This window comes from Nicotiana sylvestris, chromosome 6 (genome assembly GCF_000393655.2).
Source record: "Nicotiana sylvestris chromosome 6, ASM39365v2, whole genome shotgun sequence".
NCBI lineage: Eukaryota > Viridiplantae > Streptophyta > Magnoliopsida > Solanales > Solanaceae > Nicotiana > Nicotiana sylvestris.
Window position 1 is genome coordinate 172,489,592 of NC_091062.1, and position 12,477 is coordinate 172,502,068.

At 37.3% G+C, this 12,477-nt stretch overlaps 1 protein-coding gene across 1 annotated transcript; it reads left to right on the forward strand.

Moving 5' to 3' along the window:
* The first annotated feature begins 9,669 nt into the window (after nt 1-9,669).
* On the forward strand, nt 9,670-10,905 carry LOC138871693 (uncharacterized). Its single transcript, XM_070149589.1, has 3 exons — nt 9,670-9,894; nt 9,940-10,084; nt 10,517-10,905. Exons 1-3 carry the CDS (start codon nt 9,670-9,672, stop codon nt 10,903-10,905), a joined length of 759 nt encoding a protein of 252 aa, XP_070005690.1.
* Nucleotides 10,906-12,477: the final 1,572 nt, after the last annotated feature.

Consider the following 12,477-nt stretch of genomic DNA (forward strand, 5'->3'; position numbering starts at 1 on the left):
ACTAAATTTTTCTGAAGATTTTTCTGATTTTTCTCCTGATTTTTTTTCTTCTTCTTCTTTTTTTATTTTATTTTTCCTTCCCCCCCCCCCCAGAAAAAGAAGACTTACCTCCTATATATAACCCTCGAAAATTATCGAATCTTTTGCTCAAAATATTCGAAATCTTCTGATTTTTCAACAATTTTTGGGACAAATGGAAGGCGTGGATCGATTTTCATCTATCCACGGCTCCCATTCGTCCAACAATTGTCCTTTTGAATCTGAAATCGTGCTATTTGGGAGAGAAAATTCGTACTCCCTACTGACAAAACCGTTGGGAATCAAATGACGTGGAGGAGGGACCATTTTGAGTGAACTCGGGTGAATTAATGGTGAGTTGAGGGAGAGTTGAGAGCTGGGGAAGAAGAACAGTAGAAAGGGTCGCCACATATCTGACTTCTTAGGTTTAGGGTTCAAAATGAGGGAAAAATTATAAAGGGGGTTTTATATAAAGGGTAAACGGGTGGGTTGTTTTGGTGGGTCAGGTCCGATTTTCTTTGGGTTGGGGCTCTAGAGGGAAATGTTTGGGCTGAAGGGAATTAAATTGTGTAGGGGGAACGGTTGGCCGAATTTGTGTGCAAAACTGGCCCAAGTTTTATAAATGAGCCCCTTCTCCAATTCTTCCTTTAATTTCCTTTTCTTTTAATCTCTTTTTTTTTAATTAGAAATCCTAAAATTAAAAACAATCTAAAATGTAAAATTAAACTAACTAGATAATTATAAAAATCGTAAATATCACTTAATTCTAAATTAAAAGGAAAATCAATAGACAAAAATTAAAGACAAAAATGTAAAAAAGGAACTATTACTTTTTTTTTTGCGATTTTCAACTTCTATAAAGCAAATAATAACTAATTAATTCTAAAAATGCAAAAACAAATACTAAATGCAAATATTTTTGGTATTTTTCATAATTTAAATAAAACTTAAAGGTTCACAAAATGCAAACAATTAAATAAAATTTTACAAATATTTCTAAAATGGCAAATAATTAAAAAATCTATTTTCTTGGGACTTTATAGGAGTATTTCTTATAGAGCAAAAATCACGTGCTCATAGTATCTCTTAGCTTGTGATTCATGGGTTTTCGGGTTTTGGGAAAATGTATTGATTTTAAGAGTTAATATTGTGTATGCCGAGTAGCACTTTAAAACGTTGTTTTATAACTCTATTTCTGTTTTAAATTGTTTTCTTCTGCAAATTTGGTTTATCTTCCGCATTTTAGGCTTACCTAGTCGTAGAGACTAGGTGCCGTCACGATAGTTCATAGAGGGTGAACCGGGGTCATGACAATAAGGGATAAACAAAGGTTCATAACTGTCACGACCCGGAGTTCCTACTGTCGGGACCGTGATGGAGCCTAACATTTCACTTGTTAGGCAAGCCAACGTTAGAACATTTTGCTTCTTTTAACCATTTAAATGATGACATTAATAATGAACTGAAATAACAGATATGTTCTAAGTATAAATGCGGAAACTAAACTAGCCAAACGTCTATTACAATTCCATGAACCTGGTGTCACAAGTGCACGAGCTTCTAAAGCAATACAAATAAAGGTTTGAAATAAGTACAAAGCTGACTGAATGAAGTTATACATCTAAAAATAAAAGAGGACGGGGACTCTAGGAGCTGCGGGCGTTGAACAGACGTACCTCAAGTCTCCCCAGATATCCAATCCGGGCACTCTAATAATCGTCGCTGGGATCGACTCCAAATTCTACACAGTGTGCAGAGTGTAGTATCAGTACAACAGACCCAATGTACTGGTAAGTGCCAAGCCTAATCTCGATGAAGTAGTGACGAGGCCAAGGCGGATCACCTACATTAGAACCTGAACATAGTATATAATAATGACAGAATAATGGAAATACGAAACAGAATTTAAACAGCTAACAAAAAATGATAACCACAACCTCAAAAATAAACCAGTATTGTTCGGAATCTACCAATCTTTACCAGTTAGGAAATGGAAACATATAGGTTGTTGCGGCGCGCAACCCGATCCCACCAGACAACACAAAATTCTCCCTTATTCCACCGTAACAATATCAATAATAGTAAATAATATAGATTTATTGCAGCACGCAACCCGATCCTACTATATATCAATATCACAATTCACCCTTATTCTACCATATCAATTCACCCTTATTTCATCTATTGCAGCGTGCAACCCGATCCCACCGTACAATATGACTTCATCGTTATTCCACCGTATCAATCCACCCTTATTAAACTTGCTGTGGCGTGCAGCCCGATCCCACCATATCAGTACCAAACATGCAATGTACACAGTCAAATCAACAGTGGAAACTACAAAGCCTTTACGATCAATAAATACAAAACTAAATCAAAAGGGAAACCTTGTTCAATATAGGATTTATGCAAATAGTACTACACAGTGAGATCAATCCAGTAATTCACAGTTATAAGGTGAAAATAAGTCAAGTTAAGCAAATAGCAGGGATTCGAGAAATTATGAAAAGAGCTACATCATTAACGGGAGAAGATATTGATAAACATGTAGAAGTTAAGCATGGAAAGTATGTAGAGCATATAACAGTTAAGACAGGAACGGAAACAATTAAAGAAAAGCGGTAAATCAGGGAAAACAGATAATTTGGCGGCGTATAAGCACTTGTCAGCTCGCATATATACCGCTCACATGAGAATCACATAGCAAATAGTCCGAGGGTTCCTAATTCCGCCAAGTCAAGGTTAGACACAATACTTACCTCGCTCCAAGGACCACTCAAAGCTCAACCACAGCTTTGCCTTTCAAACTAGCATCTGAACCAATAATATCTAGCAAATTACCAACCAAACGATTCAAAATAAGCCTTAGGAATCACCCACGATAATCAAAATTCGATTTAGGTTATTAGTAAAAAAGTCAACAAAAGTCACACACCTAGACCCGCTTGGTCCAAACCCAAAATTCAAACCAAAACTTGATTACCTATTACCCCCGAGCCCTGATATATAATTGGTTTTGGAATCCGGCCTCAATTTGAGGTCTAAATCTCCAAATTTCAAAATCCCTAGTTTATCCCCAAAAAATCCCCAATTCCACCATGAAAACCTTAGATTTAAAGTTGAATTCTTATAAAATGAAGTGAAAGATTAAAAGAAACTAGTTTAGAATCACTTACCTATGATTTGGGGAAGAAAAGATCTTTGAAAAATCGCCTCTTGTATTTTAGGTTTTGAAAATTTGATAAATGGGAGAAAAATCCCGCCTAAGTCTCTTTTCATTAGCAGCAGATGTGGCATTTGCGACCTGAGCTTCACAAATGCGAAGGAAACATCGCAAATGCGACCCCCTACTCATTTCTGTATAGTTCGCGAATGCGAGGAAATATTCGCAAATGCAAACACTGGATGACCGCAAATACGAAGGCTACCCTCGCTAGAACAACTTCGCAAATGCGAAGTTTGTTTCGCAATTGCGAAACTTGTGTGGCCCAGATCCTCTTCGCATTTGCAATAAAAAGCTCACAAATGCGAGTATCTCAGAGATCACAATTGCGAAGCCTGCAACAAGATCCGTTACACCAGCAAATTTTTCCAAGTTCAAATCACTCTGTAGCCTATCCGAAACTCACCTGAGCATTCGGGGATCCAAACCAAACATGCACACAAGTCTAAAAATATCATACAAACTTGCATGCGCGATTAAATTGCCAAACTAACACCTAGAACTAAAAATTTAGCACCAAACAATATGGAATTCTCAATAACATTTTAAATTTCTATTTTCTCAACCAGACGTTCGAATCACGCCAAACCAACTCCGTTTCTCACCAAATTTCAAAGACAAGCCATAAATATGGTATTGGACCTATACCAGGTTTTAGAACCAAAATACAGACCCGATATCCAAAAAATCAAACTTTGGTCAAACATTTCCATTTTATTAAGCCTTTAACTTTCCAATTTCACGAAAGTCCGTTATCTCGGCTAGGGACATCCAATTTTGATTCCGGGCATATTCCCAAGTCCCAAATCATGATACGGACCCACCAGGATAGTCAAATCACGAATCCGAGTATGTTTACTAAAAATGTTGACCTAAGTAAACTCAAAGGAAGTTCTTAGGCAAAATTTCTTATTTTCATCAACTTTTAACATAAAAAATTTCCAGAAACACACTCGGACTGTGCATGCAAATCGAGGAGGGTAAAAATGATATTTTTAAGACTTAAAATAGAAGAATTGAGTTCTAAAATACAAGCTGACCTTTCGGGTCGTCACGATAACAAAATTCTATACATATAGAGATTTCAATCAAGATTACAATCTCACAAGACAAAATAAGTCTCAAACATTACAGAATCAGGTTATCAGGTTATTAGTATCATTAAGGGATTAAGAATAGGGTGAGTAGACTTAACTCAGATGTATAGACTAAGGCATGGTCAATTTGTATTCAAGTTGTAGAAACAATTGGCATTTAACTACAACAGACACAAATATGATCTAACTCATGAGATATAGGCTGATCATAATATATATCACTGATGTACACAAAGGTTCATCCTAGCATGACTGTTTACAATTAACATTTAGACATGGATGTAAAGTGTTCATAAAGAGTACTTGAGGAACACTTAAACATTTATGTAAAGAGGTGAAAGCATTCTTGAATACTCAGTCTTCACAAGCCTTAATCAGGTGTGGCAGGGTTTTCCTATATAGCTTCATGTATACTCTAACTAGGATCATTTGACAGCAAAACCAAGTATAGAATGACACAACTCAAAAGAACATGGCATGATAGGCATGAAGACTACAACAACAACCTTTATATAGCATAGGAGAACTCAAAGAATATGGCATGATGAACAGAAAAAACCTAAGTATAGAATAGCAGAACTTAGAAGGGTACAACATGTCAAACATGAAGACTATAACAGGATCTGAATACAGAGTAACAGAACTCAGGAGAAAAAAACATGATATATATGAAGACTATAATAAATATTGCAGGATGATCTAAAGTCTAGGTAGAGGTGAGAAATCACTGAGGCAAGTTATGCAGCTTAATCATGTAGGCTATTTAAAACAGAGATTGAAGTCATACAATTACTTGACCAACAATAGATACAAAAACGTATCATAGATTCTCAGTGAGTCGTGATGAACCATAAATAAACAATTGTACACTGAACAAACACCATAAACGAAGCACTTAACTGGAAAGCAATAGCACATTTATGACTTTCAAATGAAGTAGTTTAAGAGAGAGAGGATGGTGGTGTACTGACCTCCTCTAGAGCAGCAAACCAAAACAAAAGGCTCTTATTTAGACGTATAGAATCAAAAACTCACCCCGACTAGTGTAATACTCAAAATCAGAAAAGAAACCAGAAGCTAGTAAGAACCCTAGCTTAATTTACTACTCAAGACCAAAGTCGATATCTTTCTAAATAAATTTTGTAATGACCCGATCGGTCATTTTGATAATTATCATTCCATTCAGTAGTTTAAGGTCTCGAGCAACTTCGTATTATGTATTATGACTTTTGCGCATGGCCGATTTCGAATTTTGGATGTTTTGGGATTGGTTTAGAAGGATGATTTGTGTTTTAGAAGCTTAAGTGGTAAGTGTTGATCGGAGTTCAAATTTTATGTAAACGACTTTGGAATAGTATTTTATGGTTCCAATAGCTTCGTATGATAATTTGGACTTAGGAGTGTGTCCAAATTTTGATTTGGAAGTTCGTAGGTTGATTGGATGCATTTTGGCAAAATCGAAAAGTTGAAGGTTGAACGGTTTGACCGGGAGTTAACCTTGTTGATATTGGATTCAAATTTCTATTCTGAGAGTTGTAGTAGCTTTGTTATGTCATTTGGGACTTGCATACAAAATTTGACGTCATTCCGGTTTGATTCAATATGTTTCGGCGCGAGTTGTAGAAATTAAAACTTCATAAGTTCATTAAGTTCGATTTGAGGTGTGGTTCATAGTTTTATATTGTTTGATGTGATTTGAGGCCTCGAGAAGGTCCGTGTTATGTTATGGAACTTGTTGGTATGTTTGGACGGGGTCCCATGGGCCCGGTATGTGTTTCGGACGAGTTTTAGATTTGTTCCTATATTTTTTGCAAGTTTGTTTTTGGTGTGTCGCACCTGTGCATTTCGGAACACAGGTATGGAGCCGTTTCTGCATGATTTTGGTCGCTTATGTGAGATGGTGCACGTCTAGTTATTTGACTTCTGCGGGTGAGGAATCGCAGGTGCGCAATCGCATATGCAGTATATTGATCGCAGATGCAAAATAGAGCCTCCAAATGGTCGTCCACTTCTATGGAGTTTTGGATGCTTCTGTGGAATCACAGATACGAATAGTGGATCGCACGTGCGATTTCTGTGCTGTAAGTGAGGGCCGCAAGTGCGGTGATTTTGCTCTCAAATGCGAGCTCGCATGTGCGTTACTTGGTCCGCAAATGCAGAACTCTTGCGCAACCTCTTTATATATTGAGGGTTTGTCCATTTTTATGACTTTTTGAGTTAGAGGCCTCGGGTTTGGGCGATTTAGGAAGGGTTCTTCACGTGTTTGATTGGGGTTAGTGTTCTTTATCTGGAACTGATTATATTTCATGATTCCATAATTATTTTTATCATTGAATTAGTGAATTGAATGAGTGAAAATGGAAATTTTCGTAAAATCTCTCAAAAAATTAAAATGAGGATTTGAAGGACGATTTGATATTGGATTTGATAATTTTGGTATAGTTGAATTCGTTTTGGAATGGGTGTTTGGATTTTTGTGAAATTTGTCGGGTTTCGAGGTGCGGGTCTGGGGTTGATTTTTTAGTTTCAATTAAAGATCGTAGCTAGACAGGCCTAATGTCTCTCCCGGCTCACATTTAGCCAAGGTAGGCTAACTTTCACCAATGATGGAACGAAGGCGGAAACAACCATCAATGGTGAGCTCAACTGTAACTCCTGCGACCATAGGAACTCAAGCGTTCACTCCATTAACATTTGGTAGCTTCCTTCCTACTCGATTCCAGCCAATTCGAGAGGAAATTGAAACAATTGTTGAAGAGGAATGTAAAAGTGACAAGCAATGGAACATTACAGATCTAGCTGAGGAGAAGAAAAATTAGAAGTGCAAGGGCCAATTGCCAACAATTCCGCGAAGATTAGAGTTCTCAGAAGCAGGATCTTTGGTGCAACCTTCCCCAAATCTAGAACAACATGCAGCAATAACAAATGTAGGAAACGAACAGAACAACATGCAAAGGAGCTTATGCAGATAAATCGCAATTCTCAGATGGGCATGAGACTGGAATATGTTCCACCAAGTCATCGAGATGGTAAAATTGTTGTACAAATTGTTGAGAAAGATGTGAGAGAGTTGAATGACCACTGGGCGACTACCTTAATTGGTTATGTTCTAGGTGATACTCCATATGTGAAATCTATAGAGGATTATATTGATTCAGTTTGGGATTTTGTATCGAAACCTCAAACTTTATATCATAGTGATTGCTACTGTGTTTTTAGATTCTCAACAATTGAGGATAGGGATCTAGTAATGCAAGCAGGTCCATACTCATACCATAACAAAGCATTCATACTACAGAACTGGGAAAGAGAATTTCATTTTGACCTTAAATAGATTACAACTATTCCATTGTAAATTCATTTACCTAGCTTACCTACGGATATTGGACTGGAGATGCACTTAGCAAAGTGGCTAGTGCTATTGGAATTCTTATGTATACTGATATATTTTTGGCTGATCTTAACAAAATTTCATATGCAAGGGTCTTAGTGAAGGTTTATATCACTAATCAAATACTGGAGATTATAGAGATTGTTACCCCATCAGGAACTATGCAGCAAAAAATTCTGTATGAATGAAAGCCAAAGTTCTGCAGTGAATGTATCCATTTTGGCCATGACAATTTTGAATGTTTGAGGAATAAGCAGCAGAGCAATGAAAAGGCTGAGTTTAAAGCTCCAAAAAGAAGGAATAGAGTTAGAAAGAAGAAAACAATGCAGGAATGGAGGCCAAAGGAACAACAAGAGCAAGATGGGGAAATAGATGGAAAAGGAGAAGAGAATCAGCAAGTAGAGGCAGGAAAGGGTAAACAAAAAGCAGTAGCTGAAGATACCCCTACACAAGTGACACAAGTGATCAGTAGAAATGAAAAGTGCATGAGACAGCATAGTTATAGTCCTGCAGTACTACATCAATCTCATAATGATGAGGGCATCACTATAAATAGGTTCAAGATTTTGGAAGAGTGTGTTCCAAGCACTTCAAAAGGAGATGGGACTGGGATTGATCCTACCCTCAAACTACCATAATTGTGTGCACTTGGAATATAAGAGGGCTAAACAAGCCCTATCTACAGAAGGAGTTAAGACTCTTTCTGCAAAAGAATAAAATAGATATCCTTAGGTGTCTAGAAACTAGATTAAAGGAAAGAAAGGCAAAAAGTATAGTGAAAAAGTAGCTAGAGATTGGGGTTACTGTTGCAACTACACTAAAGCTATAAATGGAATGATTTGGCTTTTATGGAAGACACACTTGACAGTTAAGGTACTCCAAATACATGAACAATTCATTCATTGCTCAGTGGAAGAGCAAGAAACAAATTCCCTGATTATGTTGACAACAATATATGCTAGGAATAAGGTGCAGTAAAGGGCAAGCCTATGGCATAAATTGCAGATACTAGGTGGTCAGATTCAAATATCATGGCTTATCAGTGGAGATTTCAACAATATGTTAACCACTGAAGACAGATTAGGACAACCAGTGACAACTAATGAGGTGCAGGATTTCAAGCAGTGTATTGATAACATTTAACTAACCCCACTAAGAGCAAAAGGGTGCCTCTCCACCTAGTGCAACAAACATAATACTAATGATAGAGTTTACAGTAAAATTGATTGGGCCTTTGGAAATTTCAGTTGGACTCAGAATTATGGACATCTAGAAGCTAATTTTATGGAACCTGGAGTATCTGATCACTCCCCAATTGTAGTTCAATTATAGAATAAAAGAACTATCTACCAAAAGCCTTTCAAGTTATACATGATGACAATGGACCATAAGGACTTCACTCCTATGGTGAATAGAGTATGGCGACAACAAGAAGAGTAGGATCCTATGGCACTTATATGGCTGAAGCTAAAAAGACTAATAGTTGAGGCTAAGGGTATGAACAAGGCTATGGCAAGCTATGAACAAAAACTGACTCAAATTAGGTAGAGTCTGGAATGTGTTCAAGCAGCTTTGGTCACTGATCCTTTTAATCACCAGCTGATTGAGAAGGAAAAGCAGAATATGAGTGATTTGGAGAAATGGAGTACAATAGAAGAAAGAATAATAAGGCAGAAATCTAGAGCAACATGGATTGATCATGGTGACTCCAACTCTAAATATTTCTATGCACATCTGAAAATAAGGGCCAGCAAGAATAATATTACTTTTATATACAATGACTTGGGGATGAAGATCACTGATCCAAAGGCTGTAGAAAAGGAGTTCACTGATTTTTTACACATCTAATGGGGAATGCTAATGGATAAATGCCATGCCCAAATACTAGTATCATTAAGGCAGGAAACTATATCACTTTACAGCATCAACATGAACTAATAATGGATATAAGTCCTGAAGAGATTGATGAAGCAATTAGGGATATGACAAAGGAGAAAGCCCCTGGAGTGGATGGTTTTCCTATAGAATTCTTCACCAAGCAATGGGAGACTGTGAAGCAGGACATATATGAGGATGTGTCATATTTCTTTCACACAGGTAGAATGATGCCAGCATGGAATTATACTGCTATCACACTGATTCCTAAGATCCCACCTCCATCTAAAGTGAAAGACTACAGACCTATAACATGATGCACTACATTTTATAAGGTTGTTGCCAAGATAGTGACTAGAAGAATAAAGAAGTTAATAGAGGTGGCCATCGGGAAGTCACAATCTGCATTCATTGAAGGAAGGAGTACCATTGATAACATCCTATTTAGCCATGAGCTGTTCAAAGGCTATAATAGGAAAGGTTTATCACCAAGATGTGGGATGAAAGTAGACATTAAAAAGGCCTATTATTCATTACATTGGCAGTTTCTTAGGTGTATGCTAACTGATCTAAGGGTCCCCCAGAAGTTCATCCATTGAGTAATGGAGAGTGTATCAACAGTGTCTTACTCATTGATGCTCAATGATGGCCTTACCAAACCATTCTAGGCCAGGAGAGGGATTAGGCAAGGAGACTCTATGTATCCTTATCTATTTGTCATTGCAATGGAGTATTTACAAAGAGAGATGAATCAACTACCTTCCACAAAGGAATTCAAATACCATCGAAAATGAGAAAAGCTGGGAGTGACTCATATTTGTTTTCCTGACGACTTACTTATGTTTTGTAGGACATATAAACTCTCAGTAACCAAAATACAGTAAACTTTTCAAAGATTTTCTGCTGTATCAGGACTTCAAGCAAATGCAGACAAAAGCTCCAAGTCCATTGCTGGAGTACACCAGGACATCAAAGTCTCACTACTCAACCTAATAGGGTATACAGAGGGATCAATTCCTTTCAAGTACCTGGGAGTTCCATTGTCTGCAAAGAAGTTAAATATTCACCAATGTTTGCTACTGGTGGAGAAGATCACTAAGAGAGTTAATTGTTGGTCAACTAGGATGCTATCATATTCAGGAAGAGTGCAGCTCATTAACTTTGTACTCTTTGGCATACAGACTCACTGTGCTCAAATATTCATATTGCCTAAGAAGATTATGAAGATGATTGAAACTATTTGCAGAACATTCCTTTGGACTGGCTCAAGTGCTACATCTAGGAAAGCATTGATAGCTTGAGACAAGGTCTATCAACCAAAAGTAGCTAGGGGATTAAATGTTATTAGCATGAGGCTGTGGAATAAAGCAGCAATCTAGAAACAATTATGGGCACTAACAATGAAAACAGATGCATTATGGATCAAATGGACTCATTGCTATTACATAAAACAGAAGGAAGTTGACACAATTGACACACCTAAAATAATCGTTTGGGTGGTCAGAAAGATCATAGAAGCAAAGAAAGATTTGTTACAGGTGAGCACAATGCAGACCAGCCTTACTACAACATTAGCAGATATGGAGAAGCAAGGCAGATTTCAAATTTAGAGAGCCTATATTCAGTTGCTTCCTCAATATCCCAAGGTTGGCTGGAAGAGCATACATATGCATACACAGATCGATCCAAGATTTAAGTTTCATTTATGGTTGGCAATTCATTAGAGGCTAGCCAATGTGGATAGACTACATAAGTTTGGAATTCAAGTGTCGCAGGAATGCGCCTATTGTGCTAAGAGCATAGAAACATTTAGTCACCGATTTTTTGAATGCTCATGTACAAGGATAATATGGGATAGAATAGTCAAATGGCTGGGAATCACAAGGAGAATAGGCAGCTGACAAAAAGAGATAGAATGGATCAGTAACATAGCTAAAAGGAAAACTGGCATGGCAGCTATAACTACTGTAGCTTTTGGCATGGTAGTTTAATATATTTGGCGAGAAACGAACTCCCTGAGATTCAACAAAGGAAGATATGTGGCAGATAGGATATGTAGAGAGATTTCCCTACACATGCATGTACAAGGAAGATCAAATAGAAAATGGCAGCCAACTTTGCAAGGATTGAACAAGTATCCGTAGAATTTGCTTGAAAGTGTAATTAGTTTAGCTAATTGTAATTGTAATTAGGAGGATGATGGTCAACATCAACTTGGTTTTGCAAAGATAGTTTTTTAATGAAATGGAAAGTATGTTTTAGTATAAAAATGATCGTAGCTTTATGGTTCTAGAGAAAGCTGCAGAGGTTACCACTACCTTCTTTCTTGGTAGACTTGAAGTTCTGCATAGGTAGGCGGGGTAGAAAAGCTTCTCAAAAAAGGAGACAGACTAGAGAAATAATGACCCGACAGGCTATTTTGAGAATTAGCATCTTGTTCGGTGGATAAGGGTCTCAAGCAGCTCTGCATTATGTGTTATGACTTGTGTGTATGGCCGAGTTCAATTTTCAGATGATTCAAGGTCAATTTGGAAGGAGAATTCCTGTTTTAGAAGCTTAGCCGGTAAGAGTTGACCAAAGTTTTGACTTTTGTGTAGAAGACTTCAAAATGGAATATTGATGATTCCAATAGCTTTGTATGGTGATTTTGGACTTAGGTGTTCGTCTGGATTTGAATTTGGATCTCCGTAGGGTAATTTGAAGCATTTCGACGAAAATTTGGAAAGTTGAAGTTTTGGAAGGTTGAAAGGATTGATCGAGAGTTGACTTTGGTGATATCGGTGTCCGATTACGATTCCGAGAGTTTGATTAGATCCGTTATGTCATTCCGGGCTGATTTGATATATTTCGGCATGAGTTTTGGAAGTTGGAAG

What these genes read in the sequence shown, in the direction of transcription:
- LOC138871693 (XM_070149589.1), top strand. Translation starts at nt 9,670, where the DNA reads ATGGATATAAGTCCTGAAGAGATTGATGAAGCAATTAGGGATATGACA. An exon ending in AGATCCCACCTCCATCTAAA is followed by an intron (nt 9,895 to 9,939) that starts GTGAAAGACTAC and finishes ACATTTTATAAG; the next exon opens with GTTGTTGCCAAGATAGTGAC. An exon ending in CAAAGGCTATAATAGGAAAG is followed by an intron (nt 10,085 to 10,516) that starts GTTTATCACCAA and finishes CTGCTGTATCAG; the next exon opens with GACTTCAAGCAAATGCAGAC.